Source organism: Peromyscus leucopus, chromosome 1, assembly GCF_004664715.2.
Source record: "Peromyscus leucopus breed LL Stock chromosome 1, UCI_PerLeu_2.1, whole genome shotgun sequence".
In the NCBI taxonomy this organism is placed as follows: Eukaryota; Metazoa; Chordata; class Mammalia; order Rodentia; family Cricetidae; genus Peromyscus; species Peromyscus leucopus.
The window spans coordinates 169,407,006-169,432,986 of record NC_051063.1 but is presented as its reverse complement, the minus strand read 5'-3'; the positions used below and the strand labels follow the sequence as shown (position 1 = coordinate 169,432,986).

At 50.7% G+C, this 25,981-nt stretch overlaps 1 protein-coding gene across 4 annotated transcripts in view; it reads right to left on the bottom strand.

Annotated features, from left to right (window-relative positions):
- Axl (AXL receptor tyrosine kinase) overlaps nucleotides 1-24,477 on the bottom strand; it is a 33,504-nt gene extending 9,027 nt beyond the window's left edge. The window contains exons 1-14 of one of the 4 annotated variants that reach the window (XM_028859873.2): nucleotides 23,858-24,476; nucleotides 22,722-22,947; nucleotides 22,323-22,423; nucleotides 21,221-21,397; nucleotides 15,363-15,443; nucleotides 15,097-15,212; nucleotides 11,432-11,642; nucleotides 11,002-11,141; nucleotides 10,318-10,468; nucleotides 10,076-10,102; nucleotides 7,347-7,479; nucleotides 6,964-7,055; nucleotides 2,361-2,456; nucleotides 2,136-2,213 (exon numbers count right to left, since the gene is read on the bottom strand). In XM_028859873.2, the coding sequence (XP_028715706.1) occupies nucleotides 2,136-2,213; nucleotides 2,361-2,456; nucleotides 6,964-7,055; nucleotides 7,347-7,479; nucleotides 10,076-10,102; nucleotides 10,318-10,468; nucleotides 11,002-11,141; nucleotides 11,432-11,642; nucleotides 15,097-15,212; nucleotides 15,363-15,443; nucleotides 21,221-21,397; nucleotides 22,323-22,423; nucleotides 22,722-22,947; nucleotides 23,858-23,921 (1,693 nt within the window). In that variant the 5' untranslated portion in view covers nucleotides 23,922-24,476. Of the gene's footprint in view, nucleotides 1-2,135; nucleotides 2,214-2,360; nucleotides 2,457-6,963; nucleotides 7,056-7,346; nucleotides 7,480-10,075; nucleotides 10,103-10,317; nucleotides 10,469-11,001; nucleotides 11,142-11,431; nucleotides 11,643-15,096; nucleotides 15,213-15,362; nucleotides 15,444-21,220; nucleotides 21,398-22,322; nucleotides 22,424-22,721; nucleotides 22,948-23,857 lie in introns of all 4 variants that reach the window. The other 3 variants (XM_028859875.2, XM_028859876.2, XM_037201245.1) reach the window with 3 other exon arrangements.
- Nucleotides 24,478-25,981: the final 1,504 nt, after the last annotated feature.

Below are 25,981 nucleotides of genomic sequence, written 5' to 3'. Positions count from 1 at the left end.
AGCCACACCCCAGCCCCTCACTGGGGGATTCTAGGCAGGGGCTCTACCACTGAGCCACACCCCAGCCCCTCACTGGGGGATTCTAGCCAAGCATTCTACCACTGAAGCACTTTTTTCTTTAGACAAGATCTCAGTCTGTAGCCCAGGCTGGCTTGAAACTTATGATCCTTCTGCCCCAGCCTCTCAAATGTTGGGGTTATCAGCTTATGCCACCTTATTAGCCAGTTTGAAAGACGAGGAGGCAGGGCATGGTGGTGTATACTTGTCAAGTCGGCAGAGGGAGGAAGATTATGAGTTGGAAGCCAGCCTTATACGCATGATGAGATGCTGTCTTAAAAATGAAAAAATAAGCGGCTGGAGGGATGGCTCAAGGGTTAAGAGCACTGGCTGTTCCTCCAGAGGATTTAAGTCCCAACACCCACATGGCAGCTCACACCTGTCTGTAATTTCAGTTCCAGGGGATCCAATACCCTCACACAGACATACTTGTAGGCAAAACACCAATATACATTTAAAAAAAAAAAACCACTTTAAAATGAAAAAATAAAGGGCCGGGTGGTGGTGGCGCACGCCTTTAATCCCAGCATTCGGGAGGCAGAGGCAGGCGGATCTCTGTGAGTTCGAGGCCAGCCTGGGCTACCAAGTGAGTTCCAGGAAAGGCGCAAAGCTACACAGAGAAACCCTGTCTCGAAAAACCAAAAAGAAAAATAAATAAATAAAAAATAAAAAATAAAAGCAGTGGAAAGTAGCTCTGAGGTAGGGTATTTGTCTGGCATGTGCAGGGCTCTGCAGTCTTCAGCACCCCCACCTCCCAAACAGCTTAACCCAGTGTACAGGAGATGCTCAGTGATGAATATGCAAATGCATTAATGATTCTGTAGCTGAAGCCCTTAAACTTTATAATTCATAAAAGATCAACCCTCTCTCGCCTCCAGCCCTTGCCCGACCCCTCCAGGCTTTTCTTCCTGTATAGTGTAGAGGACCAGCCCCCACACTTATTTACCCCAGGAACTCTTGAGGACCGAGGGATAAGAGACTTAGTTAGAAATAGTGAGGAGAGGGTTGGGGATTTAGTTCAGTGGTAGAGTGTTTGCCTGGCAAGCACAAGGCCCTGGGTTCGGTCCTCAGCTCAGGGGAAAAAAAAATAGTGAGGAGAGAGAACAGAGAGAAAACACAGGATAGACTCGGGTGGGCCTGGATCCTTATCCAAACAGGCCCAGAACTTTATTCCAAAGGTCTATTTATAACAATACCAAGGGGCGGAGCAAAAGTCCTCCCCCTTGCTAGTTACATCCTTACAAACACCTGGTACCCTGGCCTGTGGTCCGGTCAACCTCTTATGCAGTCCTGCTGGGTACAGCCACTAGGAAACCTAGTGGGCTCCAACAGCATAGGAAGAATCCCCCCCTTGACTTCTTGTGCTATTTGATTCTGGACTCACTCTTACCCTCCCCGGCGATATAGTCACACCTACGTTAACAGTATGTATTACACGCCACCACTGGCATGTAATGCTTTGTCTCATAATAGCCCTAGGAAATAGCGACATTATGAATGACTTTTCCAAGCAAGGAAGGAAGGGTGGGGGAGGTAGAGTCACAGCCGATACATGAAGTGGCCAACTGTGCATCATTCTGTCCTGTCCTCCTCGAAAGCTTCATTTCCAAGCTCCCTTCCCTGCGGGAGTCTGTCAGCAGCAGACACTGGTGGGAGGCTGGCAATTGAGGGAGAAGAGGGGAGAGGGCAGGCTATCTCACCCTTTTTCTGCTTCCAGAATCACCTCGGAGCTATTGCAGGCCCATCAGGTTTCTGACTCCCCCAGGGAAGCCCTTGATTCTGTGTGTTCTCAACTTCTCACTGGCCATGGGCTCTGGCAACAGTTTCCTCCCTCTGCCCTTCAGCCTAGAGGTGGAAGTGACTTCCTGTTGTGGCTAATCTGTTTGTTTTGATGCCTCAGTTATTATGTCAATCTGACTTTCATTCAACGTGATAGCAGTGTTCCCGAATTCAATTCCTTTTATTCAAGTGTCTGGTATGGGCTCCATTTTCTAACTGACGCTTTCCCAGAGCATAGGAAAGAGTTTTGGGTTAGGGACTAGGGCCCTACAGGTACATGCACATGCCTACATACTCACTTTTCATTGTCTTTACGGCAACCTTGAGGATGGAGTCATCCTGGTTGAGCTGGCCCTCCATCACTGCTCCAAACTCTCCTGTAGCAGAAGATAAAAGATATTGACCTCAGAGGGACCCGTGGGAATGGTTATTTCCTTCAGGTGGCTGAGAACTGGGGAGAGAGGAATCTTAGGGTGTGTGTGTGTGTGTGTGTGTGTGTGTGTGTGTGTGTGTGTGTGACTCACCTTCGCCCAGAGTCTTCCCCAAGGCCACCTTATGCCGATCTACCATGACATCTCGTAGTTTCTCCTTCAGCTCTTCACTGATGCCTAGGCTGTTCACTGAAAAGAGGTGGACAGAGCCTCATGGAAGGGTTGATGTTTAGGCAATATGTGCCAGGAGGAACATAGGCATTGTCAATCACTGAATCACTTCCACATTGGTTCAAAATTAGCTCCTGTCTCAAGCACTCAACCCATCCCAACTGCTGTAGCCTCTAAATCTGCTCTGTAGAAGGAAACACAAGGTGAAAACCTGGCCACAGCCTGGCTCCAGTGGGCACCCTAACTGGTCAGTACTCTCTGTACCAGCTGTTAAACACTCAGTTCTTCAGAAGCTGAAGGTTACCAGCACAAAGGAACCACAAGTGTTTCAAGGACATGCAAAGCCTAATTAGCTAATCACCCAGACTTGATAATTACACACTATACACAAGTATCTAATTATCTCCTTGTATTCCAGAAACTGTACTCCATAAATATAATTATGTGATTACAAAATAAGTAAGGCCAGGTATGGTATAACATTCCTCTAGTCCTCCCCAGGAAGAAAAAACAGGCAAATTGCTTTGAGCTTGAGGCCAGCCTGGGCTACATAAGGGGGCCAGTCTAAAAATATATATATCTTTAGCACCTTGGAAGGCAGAGGCAGGCATATCTCTGTGAGTTTAAGGCCAGCCTGGTCTATATAATGAATTTGAGGTCAGTGGGGGCTACATACTGAGACCCTATCTCAAACAATAAACCACTACCAACAACACAACAATGCCGGGCGGGGGTGGCACACACTTAAATCCCAGCACTTGGGAGGCAGAACCAGGTGGATCTCTGTGAGTTCAAGGAGAGCCTGATCTACAGAGTGAGTTCCAAGACAGGCTCCAAAACTACACAGAGAACTCTGTCTCAAAAACAAACAAACAAAAACAACAACAACGAAAAAAACCAAACCAAACCAAAACAAAATAGAATCCATAGTCTTCATATAAGAATACTATTAACCAGGAAAGGCGCAAAGCTACACAGAGAAACCCTGTCTCGAAAAACCAAAAAAAAAAAAAAAAAAAAAAAAGAATACTATTAAGCCAGGCGGTGGTGGCGCACGCCTTTGATCCCAGCACTTGGGAGGCAGAGGTAGGCAGATCTGTGTGAGTTCGAGGCCAGCCTGGTCTACAAAGCGAGTTCCAGGAAAGGCGAAAAGCTATACAGAGAAACTCTGTCTTGAAAAACAAAAAAAAAAAAGAAAAAAAAAAAAGAATACTATTAGGTAGTACAAAGGACACTGAGTTCAATTCATTAAAAAAAAAAAAAAAAGTCTTAATATGCAGCTCAAACTAACCATGTTCCCAGCCCCTCCCTGGGGGGTTCTAGGCAGGGGCTCTACCACTGAGCCACACCCCAGCCCCTGACTGGGGGATTCTAGGCAGGGGCTCTACCACTGAGCCACACCTCCAGCCCCTCACTGGGGTAGTCTAGGCAGGAGCTCTACTACTGAGCTACACTTCCAGCCCCTCACTAGAGGATTCTAGATCAGTGTTCTTTCTACTACTGAAGATTGGGCTACATCCCCAGACCCCTTTTTACTTTTTCTTTTGAGACAGTCTCACTAAGTTACACGGGCTAGCCTTGAACTCAACCTAGTCCAGGCAAACCTTAAACTTTGGATGTTCCTGGATTTAGCCTCCCACGATCTGCAACTGTGTCTCATTTAAGATAATAGTTTATTTTTTAAATTTTGTTTATATGTATGTAGGTATGGGTGTTTTGCCTGCATGTGTATCTGTGTACCATGTAATGCAGTACCCATGGAGGCCAGAAGAGGGCATCAGATACCCTGGCACAGGAGTCATAGATGTTTGTGAGCCACCATGTGGATGCTGGGAATCAAATCCAGGTCCTCTGGAAAGGCAGCAAATGCTCTTAACCAACGAGTCATCTTGCTAGCCCCTGACAATAGTTTTTTAAAAACACAATAACACACAGCATATGTTCCTTTGACTACAGATTGTTGATGATATTATCACAGATCAGGGAGCCCAAGGGAAACTCCCTTGAAAGTTTATAGAGAATGAGGGTGCAAAAGAGCAAGTAGCATCTTGGTATCACTGTGAAAATCACTTTGACCTCAGGAATGTCCAGCCCAGTCCTCAGGAACCTCTCGGGACCAGACTCACGCTTCAAGAACTGCGGCTGTGTGTGACTCCATCAGATCACTGCAGCCACTACTGCTGTCACCTCCTTGTCTACATCAATGTCTTTCCCAGACCTTCCCAGCATCCCCTGGGACCCTGGCAGTCTGCGTGCTAGATCTAGACTTAGCTCTGTCCCTTTGCTCTCTGGATTTCAGTTTCCCCAGCTGGAAAACCGAGGCACTTTAATGGGTGGTGCCTCTGAGGGTCACCCTAAACTGGGACCTTCTGTGACTCTATGATCTTAAGAGTCTTCGGTTCTAAGACCATATGATTTTCAAAATTATAAGTGCTAAGCATATTATTGTTCACACCAAGACTGAGTCTATAATTCTATTGTTTCTAATGTTTGATAATTCAAGAGGCCATTTCTGGGTGTGGCAGAAGTATTGACTTCTCGTTGTATATGGTGACACACTTATGTAATCCCAAAATATGGGAATCTGAGGCAGGAGGATGGAGGAGAATTCAAGTCTAGCCTGAGCTACTGGTGAGACACTACCTCAAGAAGGCAAGGGTATGAGTCTGTGGTACCCTGCTTGCCTAGCATAGGTAAGGCCCTGAGTTACAGCCCCAGGAAAGAGGGAGGAGAAGAGAGAGGGGAGGGGAGTGAGCTTCAGAACAAGTTGGAGGCAGTAGGATCAGAACTTTAAGAGAATCTTGGCTCCACAGAAAGTTTAAGAGCAGCCTGAGACCCTATCAAAAATAAACGAAACCAAACAAAAATGACAGAACTGGCTGGGTTTAAATCTCACTTATTCATCTGACAAGTTTCATCACACTGAGCAAATTGCTCAGCTACTTTATGCTACAGCTCCCTCATCTTTGAAGTGAAGGTGAGAACAGGCACCCATGTCTTTGGGTTTTGAGGATCAAATGAGGTGATGTGTATCGAATGCTTAGAAAAGTGTATGTGTGGGGGTGGGTGGGATGTCATGAAAGCTTAGAAAAGCATAGGGGGAGCCGGGCGGTGGTGGCACACGCCTTTAATCCCAGCACTCGAGAGGCAGAGCCAGGCGGATCTTTGTGAGTTCGAGGCCAGCCTGGGCTACAGAGTGAGTTCCAGGACAGGCTCCAAAGCTACACAGAGAAACCCTGTCTCAAAAAAAACCAAAAGAAAAAGAAAAGAAACAAAAAAGAAAAGCATGGGGGGATGTCATGCCTCTGTCATTGTCATCATCATCTCATGTCAGTATCATCCACCATCATTTTCTCCATCATCATCATCATTTCCCCAAGATCGTCTGGCTCTTAGATTTTTTTTTTTCTTCCGAGACAGGTTGTCTCTGTAGTTTTGGTGCCTGTCCTGGTTCTCGTTCTGTAAACCAGGCTGGCCTTGAACCCACAGAGATCCACCTGGCTCTGCTTCCCAAGTGCTGGGATTAGAGGTGTGCGCCACCGTCGCGCCCGGCTGGCTCTTAGATTTTGGTGTTCCTAAGATTTACTGTGTCTGAGATTCAATGATCCTAACCTGGCATGGCATGGTGGCCCATGTCCCAGTGCTCAGGAGGTGGGGACAGGAAGGTTGGAAGTTTGTGGCTGGCTTTGGTTACAGAGTGAGACTGTATTAGAAGGAGGAGGGGGAGGAGAAGAGGAGGAGGAGGAGAAGAGGAGAAAAGGAGGAGAAAAAGGAGAAGGAGGAAGAGGAGGAGGAGAAAGAGAAAGAGGAGGAAGAGAAGAAGGAGGAGGAGGAGGAGGAAGGAGAAGAAAGAAAGAATGAAAAGGAAAGAGCCAGAAGAGTCTCAGTGCTTGGGAGATTGGAGGCAAAAGAAATTAAAGTTCAGCCTGCGCTTTGTCTCAAAATGAACAAAACCCCAAATACTTATTCGTTATGGTTAATATCAACCAGGCAGGATCTAGGATTACCTAGGCCACAGCCTCTATGCATGCGTTGGAGGGAGTTTCTGAACTAGGAACTGAGATGGGAAGACCCACCTTAAATGTGGGCTACACTATTCCATGGGCTGGGATTCTGGACCAAATAAAAGGGAGAAATCGAACCGAGCACGAAGCCTCCATCTCTCTGTGCTTCCTGACTGCAGACTGAAACTGACCAGCCAGCCAATGCTCCAGCTGCCCCAGCCTTTCCTCATCACCATGGACCAGTCATACCCTCAAACTCTGAGCCAACATTAACCCTTTCTTCTTGAAGTTGTTTTTGTCACAGTGGTGAGAACACACAGCACCCTGCCTTCTATTGTTCCAAAGCTATGTGTGGTCCAGGCTTCACTATCCCTACGGCCTGAGGCTCTAAAGACCTTGTGTTCTAAAGACCTTCAGAAACTTTTCTCTCAAGCATCTACAGAATCTCAGATCACCTACAGAGATTTTTTTTTTTTCAAGCGACTGACCAATGCATGGAAGGAGATGTGGAGTTCACTTACAGGTGGCTTCGGTGGTCCGGCGACTGTAGGACTTTCGGACACGATACCTGACTACCAGTTCACCTCTCTCCATTGTCGGCTCGAATACCTCCCTAGAGGGAGAAGGGAAAAGGCGGGTCATGAACAGAACCTTTTGGAACCCTGTCCTTCTAGTGGGGACAAAAGCAAGCACCCGTACACTCCCAACCTGGGTTGCTCTCTCTGCTAGTGCTGGCAGAGCACATCTTGAACCACCACCCTCTGCCTTCCATCCCTTCCACTTCACACACACACACACACACACACACACACACACACACACACACACCCTCCTCTTCGGTTTTCCTTGTCTCCAGCCTCTCCATCCCTGTCCACAGGGCCTCTCCCATGGAGTTCTAACTCACCCATAGCGGGTCTCCTTCTTCCTCCGATGGACAAGGAACAGGGCCAAGATGAGGACACAGGCAGCGGCCACAACTGCTCCCAGCAGTACATACCACCAGGGCCACGAGAAGGCAGGAGGTGAGGGTTCACTCACTGTCAGGGGGCATGGGGGATAGATCATGGCTAAGGTCCCTGGATCCAGTTCCCTGGGGTCCAAGAAGGAGTGACATGGGAGGGAGGCTGGAGTGGAACTGGGTGGAAAGGGAAGGTCAGATGTGCCTACAGTAGGTGTATGTGAAGGACGGATGAATGTGGGAGACAATCTGAAATAGTACAGGGGAGGAAGGGGAGAGAGTGGCAGGATAACTGTGCAAGGAAGTGACCTGGGTGTGGACAGGCAGGTGAGCGAGGGAGAGAATCCACACAGCTCCACACAGCGCAGTATAGTGCATGGAGCACGGTGCAAGCAGCTGAAGGCTGGGGAGCAAAGAACTAAGGAATCTCTGGGGGGTGCTCAATGAGGAGAGCAATGAGAGAGAAATACAAGTGCAGAGGGGAAGTGTGTGTGCAAAGTGTGTGGCCACTGGAGGAGTTTGGTGGCACAAGGCAAATGAGAAACGTCCACAGTTTTTGTTTTGAGTCAAATGAACCCCAGGCTAGCCTCAAACTTAGTATGCAGCCAAGGACAACCTTTAACATCTCATCCTTCTGCTGGGGTTTCAGGCATGTACCATCATGCCTGGCTTATATAGTGCTGGGGATGGGACCCAGGGCCTCATGCATGCTAGGCAAGCACTCTAGTAGCTGAGCTACGTTCCTGCCTCTTTTCTTTTCTTTTCTTTTCTTTTCTTTTCTTTTCTTTTCTTTTCTTTTCTTTTCTTTTCTTTTCTTTTTAGAGACAAGGTTCGTTGTAGCTCAGGAGGGCTTGAACTCCTAATTCTTCTGCCTCCATAGCCTTCCAAGTGCTGGGGTTGCAAGTGTGTGCCACCATGGCAGGCTATGAGCAGTGATCTTTAGGAATGTGATTTAGCACCAAAAGAGTGTGCTGCAAAGAAGCAAAATGTGTGAACCGGCAAAGGAGGGGTATAGGGAGGGCATAAGGAAAGGACGAGCATAGAACAGAGCATGGAAGGACTCGAGTATAGTGTCGTGAGTGTGCGTGTGTGTGTGTGTGTGTGTGTGTGTGTGTGTGTGTGTGTGTAGGAGGAGGAGGAGGAGGACAGAGGGAGGACACAGAGAGGCATAGAGAGAGAAAGGCAACAGGACTGTTAAGGGCGAGGGCATTTGGACTAAGGTGGGTAAAATTCCTGGAAAAACAGCTATAGGGTATGGGACAGTTGTGGACTGTACATTTTTCTTTCTTTCTTTCTTTCTTTCTTTCTTTCTTTCTTTCTTTCTTTTTCTTTCTTTCTTTCTTTCTTTCTTTCTTTCTTTCTTTCCTTCCTCCCTCCCTCCCTCCCTCCCTCCCTCCCTCCCTCCCTTCTTTCTTTCTTTCTTTCATTCCTCCCTCCCTCCCTCCCTCTCTTTTTTTTTTTGGTTTTTCGAGACAGGGTTTCTTTGTGTAGTTTTGATGCCTGTCCTGGATCTTGCTCTGTAGACCTGACTGGCCTCGAACTCAAAGAGATCTGCCTGGCTCTGCCTCTCGAGTGCTGGGATCAAAGGCGTGCGCCACCACCACCCAGCTGATTGTACATTTTTCAGTGGATGCAACTGTGTCATGTGTGATGGATATAAGACACACACAAAGGTTGAGTATAGCTGGGCATGGCGGTGCATGCCTTTGGGCCCAGTGTTCAGGAGGCAGAGGCAGAGGCAAGCATAAAGTTTCAGGCTAGCCTGATTTACATAGAGAGTTCCAGGCTAGCCAGGGGCTACATAGTGAGACCCTGTCTCAAAAAAGGAAAAGTTGAGTATGCAATGGGCATGTTTAAGGAATGAAGGGTTATAATGGGGCTGGAGAGGAGGGTGGATGAGGTAGAAGTATGAGCAGATATATGAAGGGCATTTAAAGAAAGTGAGTTGCGCTCTAAGCGGCGGCTGTTACAATGCTAGGAGGACACTATGGGAATAGGAAGAATGTTTGACAATTGCTGAAGAATATTTGAAAGAGAGCACCTCTCCCCTTCCTTCTCCCTTTTCCTCTTTCCTTCTCTCCTTCTTCCCTCCTTCCTTCCACTGTTCTGTCTATCCCTCAGACTTTCCAACCATCCATCCATTTATCCATTAGCCTGTCCATATATGCATTCATCTATGTGTATAACAGTTCACACTCCATATGCCCACCCATATATCCATCCATCTATGCATCTACCTACCCTTCAATTTTTTTTTCTTTGTGGAGACAGGGTCTCACTATGTGGTTGGCCTGGAACTCACTGTGTAGATCAGGCTGGTCTCCAACTTACAGAGATCTGTCTGTCTCTGTCTCCTAAGTGCTGGGATCAAACTCACTTTGTGTGCCACTGTGCCTGGCTATCCTTCAGTCTATCTCTCAACCCAGTCTCCACAAACTCATCCATCCACCCAGCATCTGTTAATTTACTCCCCACATACCCATGCGTCTGTGAATCTATCCACTCAACCACACCACTCACTGGGCCACTCTAGGCACCTCCATCAAGGACCACAGAAGCCAAAGAAGAGGAAGATTAGAGCAATGTGCTTGGGAAGCATGAAGGGGGGCGTGAAAAGTACATGCCCTCACTGCATGTTGAAGTGGGGGAGAGAAGGGGAATACAAAAGCCCTTACCCAGATGGTGGAGTGGCTGTCCTTGCCCTGTGAGGAGAAAGGACAGAGAGGAGTGTGCTCAGAGAGGGCGAGACTGCCATGATACAAGTGAAGGGGTTGAGGGAGGCTCTGTGTTAGGCTCAGGGTAGGAACAGAATCTAAGTTGGGGGAGCACTCAGAGGCATGGGGAGCAAGTCAAGGGGGCCAGGAAGAGGCAATCCTAAGGGCAGCTGGAAGAGGCCTGGGCATGGCTTTGGAGTTACCTGGCCGCCAGGGCTCCAGGGGCACAGGAAGACTCCAGGGCCCATCCCCAGCAGAGGTATAGGCTGCCACAGACACAGTCAGGTTAGCCACAGGCCTGTCCCCCCGAAGTTCCAGGGTCACCTCTTGCTTTAGTCCTATGTCCATAAGTACCTAGGAAGTCCAGAGGTGACATCAGGATGGACGTTTAGGTCCAGAACTCCTAAGACTTCAGCCTCAACTCTGTCCATCATCCTCAGGCCCTCATCTCTACTTCTCTCCACATCTCTAGCCCCACGCATTCTGGAATGTCAGCTGCATAGGGCAGGGACTCGGTCTCAGAACAGTGCTTGGCACCAGGCACAGCTCAGCATTTGTTGAAGAACTGATATCTTATCTTTTCACTTCCATCCAAACCCTCCTAACTTCCCATCCCCCCTCTCCACCTGGGGGTGTAGCTAGCCCAGATAAAACATTTGTATAAATTAGGGAAGCACTCCTTCCTTAAGATGCTGTAAAACTTACAGTTCGCAAGCTCAACAAGGTGCTTTTACAATGCTCACAAACAGACATTCCGCAGCCCATTCCTTGCGGACCCCTTTAGCATCCCCGGAATCCTCGCCGCTGCCTACGTCTGCTTTTTTCATCTCTTCCCCATATCCCTCTTCCCACAACCATCCCACCCTAGCCCAGCCAGCAGCACCCACCTCAGGGGTGTCCTGGCTTCGATATGCCAGCCGGTACCCTAACAGGGTGCCCTGCAGGGGCACCCTTGGCTCCTGCCAACGCACGAGGGCCTGGCTCCCATTCCGCATGGCGCTAACGTTCTCGGGGGGACCCAAGGGCACTGGAGGACATGGAAGAGGGAAGCTGGTACCCCCACCTCTTTCTGACCCCCTCCCCTGTTCCCAGGAAGTGGGGCAGGTTGCAGAGAGCATACGCGTGGGCAATTCATGCAGGCCTTCCATGAGCGGAAGCTCAGGGAGAGATCTGGAGAGAGGCCAGTGGGCAGAGTTCAGGGGTCAGCAGCTGGACAAGGAGACTAAGGCCATGTGGGGTAAAGGGGTGAGAGGAGAAGCTCAGGGTGGCACCAATAAAGCAGAGCTCAGCGGCATCTTCCTCCCAAGACCTTCTTACCTCCTTCCGTGGTCTCCACAGGAAGCCAGTGGGTCCAGGGCGAAGGGCCCTGGCTGCTGGTGCAGGATACCCGGATGTGATATGGGGTGTGAGGAAGGAGCTTTTCCAGCCGGAGCTGGTGAGGGGGCACAGATACTTGCAAGGTAAGGGGCTCTTCTGGAGGATCTGGCTCTCCCAGCCAGACGCCCACCCCATCGTCTGACAACACAGCCTGAGGATGGGGAAAGACAGGAGGACCAGAGAATAGTCACACCACTCTTGATTGTGGTCCTAGTGTAACTATACAACTTTACAAGAATATGTGGGTCTCCGAGTGTGTGTCTGTGTGTGTGTGAGTGTGCATTTGTCTCTGAGCTTGCATGCATCTCTGTGTGTCCACGCAATGTGTGCTGTAACTTCACAACAGGACAACATGAACATCCAGATTTGCAAAGCTAAGAAACCATATGGCCACATCATCTTTGTCTTGCCACTTGGAAAAAGCTACCTCTGGCAACTCTTTTTTGCCCTTCCTGAGCCAGAGATGCCTTGAAAGGTTGTTCAGAGATTAAATGGACAGGCTGAAGGAGCGGCTCAGTAGCAGAACACTTGCCCAGCGCACGCACTGGAACCCCCAGCATCACACAGAAAACCATCCTTCGGCAAAGTCCCCAAAGCAACAACAAAAAGACCGGACCAAACAAACAAACCAACAGATTAAATGCAGTTGTGTAGAGGGTGTAGTGACGCACACACCTATAATCCCAGCTCTCAGTGAGGCGGGAGGCTCAGCAGTTCAAGGACAGCCTGGACTACACCATGAGATCTTGTCTTGGGGTGAGGGGGGTGGAGGGGGATCAGGGCCAGCTGGTGGTGGCGCACGCCTTTAATCCCAGCACTAGGGAGGCAAAGACAGGCAGATCTTGTGAGTTCCAGGCCAGCCTGGTCTACAGAGTGAGTGCCAGGACAGTCAGGGCTACACAGAGAAATACTATCTCAAGAAAACAACAACAACAAAAAAGAACAAAAGAAACAAAGAAAAATCCAGTCTCCAGATCTTGTCCCCTACTGAGTGACAAGGGGACTCTACTTGTCATATGTCAAAGTTTAAAGACATGTAGACTAGGTTGTTTATACACAATAGTATCAATTTGCCCCCTCCTTGACTTCTTTTTTTCTGAAATAGGGTGTCACTATGTATCCCTGGCTGGCCTGGAACTTGCTACATAGACCAATCTGGCTTCAAACTCAAGAGATCCACCTGTCTCTGCCTCCCCAGAGGCAGAGACTAAAGGCATGTTCCACTGCGCCTGGTGTTTTTATTATTATTGGTACTATGGTTGTTTATTTGTGAGTGTATGTATGTTACAGGACAGCTTGTGCCAGTCAGCTCTCTCCTTCTACTGTACTCAGGTCCCAGGAATTAAATTCAAATCCTCAGTCTTGGCAGCTGCTTTACCTTTACCTGCCGAGCCATCTTGTTGGTCCCACATTGTTTTTTGAGACGGGGTCTCTCAATAGGACCTGGGACTCACTGATGTGGCTAGGCTGGCCAGGCAATGAGTTTCAGGGATCCGCCCTCTCCATCTGCTCAGCACTGGTATTACAATGTGTTCCACCACACTCAGCTCTTTTGTGTGGGTTCTAGGGATCAAACTCCTGTTTTCAAGCTGGCATGCTAAACACTGTACTGACTGAGACATGTCCCCAACCCCCTTTAAGGCACGACTGGAGGTGAGCCCAAAGGTCTCATCCATGCCAAGCCAATATTCTACCGCTAAATTCTACCTCAGCCCCCAAAGTCAGTATTTTTCAAGTACCTCCTTTGTGCCAAGTCCCTTGTTAAGCCTGTTTATGGATAAACACACCCAATTCTTCTTCTCCACTTATAGGCTCAATTCTTTGTCTCATTCCAATTTTACAGATGGGGAGGTTGAGGCCCAGAAATTCAGTGGCTTTCCCAAAGTGACATAGTCCCCAGAGAGGGTGACATTGACACTCCAAGATCTGAAGAGGCAGGCCAGTGATGGGCAGCAAGAGGGGACGAGCCTGCTCTCTGACCTACAGTGACAGACAGGAAGAGGAACCTCTGCCAGGACAAAGGGGAGACGGGTGCAGACAGTGGGCTCAAACCCACTCCCACTTCTCTTTTCCCTGGGACAGCCATGACCCTCCCTCAGGAACCGTCCAGCCTGAGCCTGTGGGCAGCAGGAAGTGAGACCTGGAGAGGGAAGAACACACACTTCTGCTTCTCTCTGGACACTGCATGGATGTGGGTAGGAGTGCAGCTGCAGCTGACCTGAGGTCTTTCAAGTTGGTGAAAAGCCAGGATTCAACCTCAGTTTTGTTCTTCTAGCTAGGGGGGGGGCAGGCCACTTTCCTTTTTGGACCTCTCAGTTCCATACCGTGAAAGGGAAACCCGTCCTGGTAGATTCTAGGCAGGGGCTCTACCACTGGGTTACTCCTCCAGCCCCTCACTGAGGGATTCTAGGCAGGGACTCTACCACTGAGCCACACCCCCAGTCCCTCACTGGGGGATTCTAGGCAGGGGCTCTACCACTGAGTCACACCCCAGCCCCTCACTGGGGGATTTTAGGCAGGGCCTCTACCACTGAGCCATACCCCAGCCCCTCACTGGGGGATTCTAGACAGGGGCTCTACCACTGAGCCACACCCCAGCCCCTCACTGGAGGATTCTAGGCAGGGGCTCTACCACTGAGCCACACCCCCAGGCCCTCACTACGGGATTCTAGGCAGGGGCTCTACCACTGAGCCACACCCCAGCCCCTCATTAGGGATTCTAGGCCAGGGTTCTACCACTAAGCCATACTTTCAGCTTTTAAAATCTTATTTTGAGATAATCTTGCTATGTTGCCTAGGATAGCTTTGAACTCTCCATCCTCTTGCTCCCAAATGCTGGCTTTATACGCTTGTACCATTATAACTGGGCTGTTATATATTCCATCAAACAGCCTCATCTGTCTGGCCTATGCTAGGCAACAGTTAGGTGACCATGTGACTAACAGCACTGTCCTCAGAGAGCCCAAACGCCAGACAGCGATAACCTAGAGTGGTCAGGGCGAAGACAGTAAGCATAGTGCTGTGACAGGAACAGCTACAAGTCCTGCTCGCTCTGAGTTCCCAATCTGGTAAAGTCAATACCACTAAACCTAAAAAAATGATAAAACCAGCCCAGCAGTGGTGGTGCACGCCTTTAATCCCAGCACTCGGGAGGCAGAGCCAAGCGGATCGGTGTGAATTTGAGGCCAGCCTGGTCTACAGAACGAGATCCAGGACAGGCGCCAAAACTACACAGAGAAACCCTGTCTCTGGAAAAAAAAAAAAGATAAAATCAGTTACTAGTCTGTAATATGTCCCCAGATGCTTTTTTAAGTTGGCTACTTGCCTTCATTTACTGAATTCTCATTCCTATCTCATAAATATTACCATCATGCCCATCTTACAGATGGGAGAACTGAGGCCCAGAATGGTTATGGGATTTGCTCAAGTTCACACAGCCAACAGGTGAAGTGGGGATTAAAATCCAGGACAGCTGGATTAACTGGTGTCTCTTTTGTTTCCCAACACTCAGTGGAAGGGCTGGTTTTTCATAGGGAAGACGTGGGCCTGTGGGTGTGGGTGGGAGGAGGGTTGAGAAGGAAGGGATCAAAGTCAGAGGGTCTCACCTGCAGGTTGCAGTGGGTAAGCGGGTAGATGCCACTCAGGCCAGGGGTCCAAGCTACCTCCAGCTCCGTGGGCTGTCTGGAAACCACATGGAGATGGTGAGGCCTCTGGGGGAGCACTGTGGACAGATGAGGGAAGGCGGATTCTTAGGAACCTTTCCCCGAAGCTCTCCACATTCCCTCTGCCTTCTCTGACTTCTGGTCCAGCCACCTTCCCCTGCCCACTGCTACCACCAAGATTCCTGAATCCTCTTGCTGGTTGGTGGTACCTGTGATGGTGGCTGTGCGGGATGTGGTGACTCCCTTGGCATTGTGGGCTTCACAGGAGAAAGAAGATGTCTTGTTCAGGCCTGGGGAAGAATATGAGAAAGCAGTCTAGTGTCGAGTGGGGGAAGGGGAGACTCCCAGGCTATGAGGAGCCTCCACACCTTGCCTGGCTTGGCCAGGTCAGGCCAGCCCAGCTCGTATTTGCATGGAGTGGGAGTATGGGGGAAGAGAACAACATGTTAGGAACACAGATTCCATTCCCAGACACCAGTCCTATGCCTCACTACATGAATATACATAGCCCACATAGGCTAACATAGTTACAAGCTGTTGTATCCAGATAGTGGCCCACACGGTCACATACACACACATTTGGGTGCACACAGAAACACACATGCTTATGTTCACATACACAGACACACACTCAACTCACACAGGCCCATGAAGTGTTCACATCTGCCTAGCCAGATGGTTTACACCTGTCATTCCAGATTATTGGCAAGCTGAGGCAGGAGGATCTCAAATTCAAGCCTGCCTGGAAGAATGAGCACAAGACTCTGTTTCAAAACCAGACAATAAAAAACAGATCAGAAGGGGCTGGACAGAGATGGCTCAGTGGTTAAGAGCACTTACTGCTCTTGCAGGGGACCTGGGCTCAGTTTCCAGCACCCGCATGGCAGCTCACAGCTGCCTGTCATTCCAATTTCAGGGGATTCAATGCCCTCTCTGACCTCACTATCACAGCATGCACGTGGTCCACACACATGCACTTAGGCACACACACACATACATATGAAAGAAGTAAGTACTGAAAAAAAAAAGCAAGATTCTGGATGTAGCTCGCTGGTACTTTCCTATAGTGCGAAGGCTCTGGGTTCAATCCCCGTTGCTTCAGATAATGGGGGCCAGGCCCTGGTACCAGCATATCAACACATACTCACACAGGCCTACACAGATTTACAGAGAGACACAAACAATGAACACACACTTAAGAACGGAAGTGTCTGGTATGTACAAGTGTTTGCGCATTGATAAATTTGTCCCCTACACCTGCTGTATTGGCTGGGTCTGCTACTGACAGACTGGCCTTGTTTCTCTCTCTCTCTCTCTCTCTCTCTCTCTCTCTCTCTCTCTCTCTCTCTCTCTCTCTCTCTCCCTCCCCCCCTCTCTCTCACGCACATGCACAGTCTTCCCACAGATGCTCATGTGGTTCCCCCCTGCCTTCCTTTATGTTTCTTCTCGGATGACACTCCTAAGTTATCCTGTTCCTGACTAGTCTGTGTGGAATTGGAACCCGCCTCCATATCTGCCCCCTCCCAAGAATCACGCTGCTTAGGGCTCTCCCTCAGTAGAATGTCCATTCTAGGAGAGCAGGGATTGTCTGTTTAAGTAGCCCTACGGTGGCAGCATGCCTGGCACACAGTAGGTGCTCCACAAATGTCTGTTGAATGAGTGAGTGAATTTTTAAGAAGATTTATTGTTAGTGTGTCCATGTGTGCATGTGTGTGTGTCTACCACCGGTGTTCAGGTACCCTCAAAGGCCAGAAGAGGGCATGGGATTCCTAGGAGCTCTAAGTTCAGGAGGGTGTGAGTTGGCCCATGTAGGTACTGGGAAATGAACTCAAGTCCTCTGCAAGAACAGCAGGTACTCTTATTGGCTAAACCATCTCTCCAGACTGAATCTTTTGGATTAAGTCCGGGGCCTCGCACATGCTAATCCATGGCTCTACAGTGAGCCACACCCCATCTCTTCCCCGACAGATTTAGGCAGATACTCGCTGCCCAGCTACAACCCTAACCTTCATTTTACTTTTTGGAGATAGGATCTCACTCAGTGGGCCTAGACTGGCTTGAGGAGACCCTGGAACGCAGAAGGGCTTTGAACATGAAATCCTCGTCTCAGCCTCTGGAGCAGCTGGGATGACAGGCAGGCAAAACCAAGCCTGATAGGCAAATGAACTCATGCGTGTGCATCTGTGTTTCCGGGTGTAAGGGGAGCCTGTACAACGTAACAGGCAAGCAAGCCAGTTAGTGCATTTTGAATAAACATTGTCTGGGAGAGATTTGTGGGCCAAAGGCGTTTGTCTGAGTCTCTTGCTTCGTCTGTTTGTGTGTATACCTGTGTCATTCCCGTGCACACACAAAAAAGTACAACTACAAACACCCAGACACAAGCGCGTCCACAAGCAGATATGCAATACCCGCTTATGCAGGGTTCCCGATACACTCGCGTGAGTGTGGCGGATGAGTGAAGGCTCTGGTACTATTGGGCCTGCAGTTCTGAGCGGGGTGGATGTGGATGTGCGTGCGTCTGCCCATCTGTTTCATGGCTCGTGTAAGTCGGGGGACATAGTGTACTTGTGTGATTCTGGCATCTGCATTTGTGCGAGCGCGGCGTTCCCTCCACCTAGTATTTTGGAGGGTGGCCTCGCTAGCCAGACACAAAGTTTCCTTTTCTCAGATTGCAGAGGGAGTGGAACCGGGGAAAATCCGTCTCGAAGGCCGGAAGGAGGTGGGCAGGGAAGCGCCCTAAGCCTCGGCTGCCCGGGCGAGCTGCCGTTCCCGCCAAGGTCAGGTGCCGGCGCCGCAGCCCGCGCGGCCGGAGAAGAGATGCGTGGCCCAGGGAGGGCGGCCGGAGGGGGCGAGCGCTGGGTCGCGTCCAGCCACCTGGCACGTGAAGGCCACTACACGCGAGTTGGCGCCCTAGGCCAGTCGGAGCAGCCCCGGGGCAAGGGAGGGGGGCGTTGGTTCTGGAGCTCCGTTCTGTTCCAACCGCAGCATTCCTGCCCCCGCCTGAGTCACGGGGCGCCCCCCCACCTTCCACTTCCGGCCTGTCCTGGGGGTGCACAGCGTGGGATTCCCCATTCTCAAGTCCCGGAGGCTGCATCTCAAATAAGGACTCTAGGATGAACCAAGGGATCTGCCCCCCCCCCCCTTCTCCTGGATTCCACTGCTCCACAAGAGCCTGTGGACTCCAGATGTGTTTTCCAGATGTACTGCCCCGCCCCCACCCCATCTGCTCACCCTCACCCTTGGCTTTTGTAAGGGAATGAGAGATGGAGAGAGAAGAGGACACGCCCTGACTCAGATAGAGAGGGACAGAGAGGCATACACACTCACAAACTGACAAAATTCCTTCACAAAGCACCCTCCCCTCCCCCGACAGTGAATCACTCTTAAATACACAGGGTCCGTTATTAGCACAAATATAAACACAGAAAAGCAGCACTGGCTAAGCTATACACCGTTCACAGGGCGGATGCTGTCCCAAACACAGTGACATAAATGCCCTGGGACTTACTGGTAAACACATGGGGGCTGACAATGAGGCATAGCCGCCCACCCCTACCCCACACACATGAGCCAGTGAGGGGAGGAACACACAAACACAAAGTCCAACCTGCACACATCACTGTAAACGCCTGGCCAAACAGTATACACAGATGTTAGTACTGACAAACAGACCTCTGCAGACTTAGGCATTGAACCCCCAAACAACACATGTCAGCACTGACAAGGACAGACAAATAGATACAAACCAGGAAGCAATAAAAGTTAATGTTGACTCCCCCAACCACCACACGATACCCCCAAGAGAGGGGGTGGAGAGCTCACAGTCTTAATCTGTGCCAAAACACAGACACAGATGGATGAGAAAACAGTTATTGCGTAGCCACAGCGGCCCTCTGTAGAGACTGCAAGAAAGGGACATTGCCACATATGCATGGGTTGGCACAGACACATGAGTAACAGGTGAGTTCCTGGGGTTCAGGCACTAAGAATCAGGGAGAGTCAGTAATAAAGAGACCCCAGAGAGAGCAGAAGCGTGTTGATACTCTGCTACCGATCTCAGCCTGTCTTTTTGTCTCTCCTTTGGTACATACTAAGACACAGAATTTCATGCTAGCAGTCATACTTTTCCTTCGACAGTCAATAAGAAACACATCAACAATCCATCTTCCCTCTCCCTTTGGAGACAGGGTCTTGTGTAGCCCTGGCTGGCCTGAAATTTGTAATCCTCCCTGAGGATTACAGGCACAAACTGCCATGCCCCGGGAGACTTATTGATTCTGCAAGGGTACAGGACCTCACATCACGACATACATCTGCAGGTGCACTGCTGTGAGCCAAGACGTTGTCGCCTTAATAGACAGAAGTGTTCAAGCTAGCCTCATAGAGTCAACAGCTCTGGTCTCACACAATGTCAACAGCCATGAACACAGGACACAGAGGGAAAACAGATAAACGTCACCGTTGACATTTAGTGACACCTACAGAAACACACTCCGAATTGAAACACACAGAAACTGGCCCCCACTAAGACATACTCCCCTACAAAGCAGCCAGTACTGATGGGTATGCTGATTCAGGAGGACAAGGCTACATGTACAGACGCTCCCCTTCCCAACCAGACAGCTTCAGAGTTCCTCATCTCTTTGCAGGTGCTGCCATTCTGGTCGTAACACACTGATAGACACAGGAGACCCTCTCACAGTTGTGTGCCCCATGTCTCCCCTCCCCCCTTCTTGTCCAGCCAGGCTGACTCAGGCCCTATTCCTATTCCTACCAGACCACTCGAGCCACAGGCCTGAGTCACCCCTCTGGGGGCCAGCACGCTCATCACACTTCCTTGCACACTCAGGGCTCCCAGAATGCTGAGAATGTGAGCCCTTCCCTCCACATTGAAGGACCCCTCCTCACCTCTCCCGAAAGGCAGCAGGTGGGGTTTAGGAAACTGTTACTCTTAGGGTTTGGTTGCTTCCCCTGATGAGTTATCCCCATGTTTGTGTCTCCATCTCTTCTTTAGTAAGGGACACTCGGTGTACAAGGTCCCCCAGCCATGTCTCTGACAACCATGTGACCCTAAGCAAAATGCCCTCTTTGTATAGTCCAGAAAGGGAGGGTCACTCTGAAATAGGGGTTCCATCATTCAGACCACATTATCATGTGTCTCTCCATGCTGGACCACTTCAGTGGCCTGTTCACTTTTAGTTTTCCTTCCTCCCTGCCCCTGATTTTTTTTTTCTTCCTTTTCTTGAGACAAGGTCTTCTATAGCCCAAGCTAGCCTCGAACTCAGTATGTAGTCAGGGCTAGCTTTGAACTCAATATACAGTTGAGGATGGTTTGAAACTTCTGGTACTACTGCCTCCACCACCCACGTGGTTACAGGCATACACCACCAAGTATGGGATGCTTTGAATGGATGCAGGGCTTCGTGTGTGCTGGGCAAGCATTCCACCAAATGAGCAACACCCTCTGCCCTTTGTTTTTCTTTATCGACAGGGTCTCACACTATAACCCAGGCTGGCCTAGAACTCACTATGTCATCTAGACAGACCTCAAACTGGAACAGTCCTTCTGCCTCAGCCTCTCAAATTCTGGGATTACAGGTTTGAACCTCCATCTTGTCTTCTCTAACTGTCTTTCTCTGTTGCTCACGTTCTCTCCCTCATTCTTCTCTGGGTTCTGTTTTCCCAGGAACCCTGGCTGAGCAGAGACCTCCTCCCCTTGGTTGAGACCCAGGGGACACTTCCGGGCACGAGGTGGGCAGGTCGAAGGAGGAGGTGGATGGAGGAGGGTATTGGTTAGTTCTGATGCCCTGCTTGGGTCAAGGGCTAACAAAGGAGCAGCAGGCCTACACACTTGGGCCACTGAACAGCTTAGAGGAAATTTGGGACAAAGAATGCTATTCAGAGAGAGGCTGGGGTGAACAGAAACACACACAGAGAAGCAGTGAGCAAGGGATGCAGAAACAGAGGGATGAAGAACAGACAGACAGAAAGAAGGCAGAGCAAGGACAGGTTGACAGCCACGGTGAATGAAGGGCACTCCCCTGCCTTGGTCCACACTCAGACTCACCTGGAGCTTGCAGACTGTTTTGAGAGCTGTGGCCTGGGGTGGGGAAAAGGGGAACAGCATCTTGAAGCCAGAGTAGGTCCACGGGTTCAGGGGGTCCCTGCGCCTGGCAGCTTAGGTTGAAGGGGGTATTGGCCGGCACAGCTTTGTCCTCAGGCTCCTCCAGGAAGTATGGGAGACCTGGGAAGTTGGTAGTGGAAGCTGAGTTCCCGCTGAACCTCTCAGGGCCCAGATTATCATTAGGCAATCAGAGGTGCTAAACACTAGATCCACCCTGCAGCGTGTTGGCTTGTCCCTTCTGTCTGGTCCCTCAGGACACCTGAGTCACCTTCAGATGTCTGACCCTTTATGCTTCTATGCCTAGGACCGTGCTTCCAACATCTGGTTCAGTCTATGCCTGACCACCTGGGGCAGTTTCCAGAGCATGTGAGAGTATCACCTCTTCTCTTGTTTTCTCTTCCTCCTCCTCCCCCTCTTCCTCCCCTTTCTTCTTTCTTCTCTCTCTCTCTCTCTCTCTCTCTCTCTCTCTCTCTCTCTCTCTGTTTTGTTGCTGTTAGTGTTTGTTTTTCTGAGACAGGGTCTCTCTACATAGCTCTTGCTGTCTTAGAATTCACTATGTAGACCAGGCTGGCCTTGAACTCACAGAGATCCACCTGCCTTTGTCTCCTCAGTGCTGGGATTAAAGGCATATGCCAACATGCCTGACTCTTCTCTTTTTGAGACAGGGTCTTGCTTTGTACCACAGACTGGCCTCAAACTACAGATCCTCCTGTCTCAGCCTCCTGAATGTGACAAATTTATGTGTGTATCACCATGCCTGGCTTGCCTTGTATCGTTTTTCCTAATGAAGAAATGATGCGCTTGAAGTGATGTGTCTCTGAACGCAGGCATATCCTACTCCAATTGTATTTGATACTCCAGGACATCCAAAATCTCCCTAAATGTCCTCCCCTCTGGGACATAGAATTTCCCTTAGTCCAACATAAATGATGGCCTCCCAAGCCTCTTCAACCCCCAAGATTCCCTACATCTCTATCTAGGCTTTATGTCCTGATAGAAAGACTTTAAGTTCTATCCCATCAGAAGCTCTGACCTGAGGACTCACCTTCCAGCCCTACATAGCCAGGCTGAGACATGAAGGTCCGTCCTTCCAGGTACACCATACACTGGTACTCTCCTGCATCTGCAAGTTGCAGGGATGAGATTCTGGAAGGGAAGAGGAGGGACAGAGAGGCTTGGGGTTAGGACTCAACACTGGGAAGGTCAGCAGAACTGAAAGAGGGGGTCTGAACAGGAAACTCATAGAAGGCTGAAATAGGTACTATTTTTAACTCAGTTTTACAGAAGAGGAAAATGAAACCCAGAGGTCATATCGCAAGCTCAGAGCCACATGGCCAGTAAGTGGTCAAGTGGAGATTCCCAACCCAGGTGGAGTGGCTGCCCAGTGGCTTTGTGTGGAAGGACTGTATGCGTGGAGATCACTGGTCAGGGACAGGTGCCACACCTGAGCTGACTGACGACTTTCCATTCATCTCGCCAGTCTTCACCCAGAGGCACCTGGGTCTGGGTGTTATCAGCCAGTTCTAAGATCTGTCCATCTCGAAGCCACAACACCTCAGGAGGTTCTCCCTGAACCTGGAGCTCACACCGAAGGGTTCCTGTGAGTCCTCTGGCACCGGTGATATTCCCTGGGTTCCCCACAAATGGGCTGTCAGCCTCAGCCTGTGTGTCTGTCAGGCGAGACGGAGAGGAGCGTGTTTAGGAACCCCACAGTTCTCTTTTCTACCTTTTCTGTCTGCCCACCGCTGCCAGGACCCTACATAGTTGTAGAATGATCTCGGGGGGGGGGGGTAGAGGCATGGGGGAGGATGGAAGTCTTCCCAGGGGACTGAGGTCGGTTTCCATCCCATGTCCAGTCTGTTAGGAGGAAGGCCTGGGATCTGGCAGCCTCCCACGCCTTGGACTGCCTGGCAAGTCCGGTCCCTGCCATTCCGGTCTCCAGGGACTTCACAGTCTGGGCTGGGAGATAGAGGAAAAGAAAACGGAGCAGGGAAAGGAAGGGAAGGGAAGGGAAGGGGAGGGGAGGGAGGGAGGGAGAGAGAGAGAGAGAGAGAGAGAGAGAGAGAGAGAGAGAGAGAGAGAGAGAGAGAATACTCCAGCAGGGTGAGAACAAGTAGTGGAGGGGGACAGCAGTGACAAGGGGGGCCCAGGACTCCCAAGCCCTCCTCCTTCAGTCTGCCTCTGTATTTGTTGGGGAAAGATCCCTTCCTGTCATCTACCCCCACCCCCAGTTCTGTCCCTCTCCTCAGGACCCAGATTCATCAGCTCCCAGCCCTCCCTGCCTCAGCTTCTTCCTTCTGTCTTTCCTCCGGGTCCATCTTCTGTCCCTGGCCCTCCCAGTTTCTGTTTTTTGTCTTTCTGGTCCCCTCTCAGTAGCTTTCCCTAACATCTCCCCCACCCCACCCCCGTCTGTGTCTTTCTGTCTCCCCCACTTCCAAGTCAGCTCTCTGTCGTCCCGAGGAAACTCCCTAAAGTAGCCCAGCACCCCCAACACCTGCTAGCCAGCCCCCCACCCCCTCACTCCCCCCTGCCCTGTGTCCCATCAGCGGGTGTCTGCCTCAGTGAGTCCCCATCACTCACCCTTAGGAGCCGCACACCCCCAGCACCATAGCGCCAAGCACCAGGCCAGCGGGACCCTGCCCATCCTCAGGACACCACTACTGCAGTCGATGCCAAACTTTCTTCCGAAGTTGATGGGCACCTCTCTCGGGAAGGGGGCAGGGCCGGGTTGTCCCCGGCCCTCCCCCCAGCTCTGGGCTCCTGGGATTTGGCACTGCCCGCCTGGCACAGCGGGAGCCCCTCGGCTGGCTCTACTCCTCCGCAGTTAGCTGTCTTCCCGGCTACCCTGCCTCATACTCTCCCTCCCAGACTTCTTTCCCCGCCCCTGGCTCCCCCTCTGCCTCCGCCCACTAGGGCCCCAGCCCAGGGGCCACTGGGACTCGGAGGGGTTAACTAAAAGAGAAGAGTATTGGATCGGCCTCGTCTTAAAGGGGCCTTGGCGCCTTGGAGAGAGGCTGGGGAGGTGGAGGACCTTTGTAAGATCTTTGTGGCTGATGGTGGCTGAGGGCCGATCCTGGGCTGGTGAGTTAGGAGAATGGGCGCTGTCCCCCTGGACTCTCTCAGGGTCTGGTAAACATTCCTGCAGAATTTCCACTCCTCTCAGCCCAAGACGCTCCCCTTTTGGGCCTCCACCCTCAGCCCAGCCTCCCAGGCCTCCTTTCACTCCCCTCACACTCATGGCAGCTTGAACAAGGACATACACAATCTTTCTCTCTCTCTCTCTCTCTCTCTCTCTCTCTCTCTCTCTCTCTCTCTCTCTCTCTCTCTCTCTCTCTCTCTCTCTTTCCCTTCCCCTCCCTTCCCTCCCTCCCTCCCTTCCTTCCTCCCTCCGATGGCATTGACACAGAAGCCAGGACAGGTAGAGACACGCAGTGGCATGCTGCCTGCCCACATATACCCTCAGATGAGCTGGGTCAGGCGTTTGCATGCTGGAGAAGTCTTACAAATGGAAGGTCACTGCTGGATGGGCGTACCCAGGATTGGGGCACTCATCTAAGGAGATGTCAACGCTCACATCCACACAAGCCCACTTGGACACAGTAACAGGAATCCAGAGGTGGCTGCAGACTGGAGTGGGAATTCCAGCTCTACCCCAACCCGGCAACTACGGGCAGTGGGCAAACGCCTATCTTCCTGTGTCTCAGTGTGTCCAGCTGTAAGATGGGAATGAGGACAGCCCCTGCTAATGTAGCAGGCTAGTGCGAGAATGATCTAGGTCAAAGTGCAGTGCAGTTCCTTGCACGTGGGAAGCCCAGCTGACAAGGTGCCCAGGATTTTTGGCATCCCATTGTCTCTCTCTGCACTTGCGCTGTTTGCTCCTCAGGGAACCTTGTGTCCAGCCCTTGCAGATCTGAGGCCAGGACTCTGGCTCTGATGCATGTCTACTGTGCCTCTAGGTGTTTGCCATAGAGGCTGTGTTCAGAAGGCCTCTAGCACCTAACTCTCTTCTCCATTAACCGGGGCGCTGCTTTACTAGAACTGTTTTTATATATTTATATATACTCTATTTATTCTTGTTTTATATGCATTGATGTTTTGCCTGTGTGCATGTCTGTGTGAGGGTGTCAGATTTTGGAGTTACAGACTGTTCCGAGCTGTCTTGTGGGTGATGGGAATTGAACCTGGGTCCCCTGGAAGAGCAGTCAGTGCTCTTAACCTCTGAGCTATCTCTTCAGCCCCATAACTGATTTTGATGACCTCAGAATTCCGTTTGGCCTCCTGATGTCTCCTCCTTTCCCCTTCTCCACATCCACTACTCTCCTACTTCCTCTCTCCCTCCCTCAATCTGTCTCTTGCTTAGGATCTAGGAGGATGTTTCTGAGCCAGGCCTTCCTTTAGCCACGTTTAACCCTGTCTGCTCCCTAGCCATGACTCGCCACTGCCCTGAGGATGAACTCCAAGCTCCCCAGCTGCGCACTCAGGGTCCTAACTCTAACCATCATCCTATTTGTGACTCCCTCTAGTGATCGCCCCAGCGTCGGGTTCACCCACCAGTCTGGGCCTTGGGGCCCTCCTGAACACTCAGCATGGGTTATATGGAGTTGGCATTATAAAGTTCCATGGAGAACTCTCTCTTACTCAGCTCCCTCTCCACCACCTCACCCTGGTCTAGTCTTGTCCTCTGCCACCTGGATCCCAGCTGCA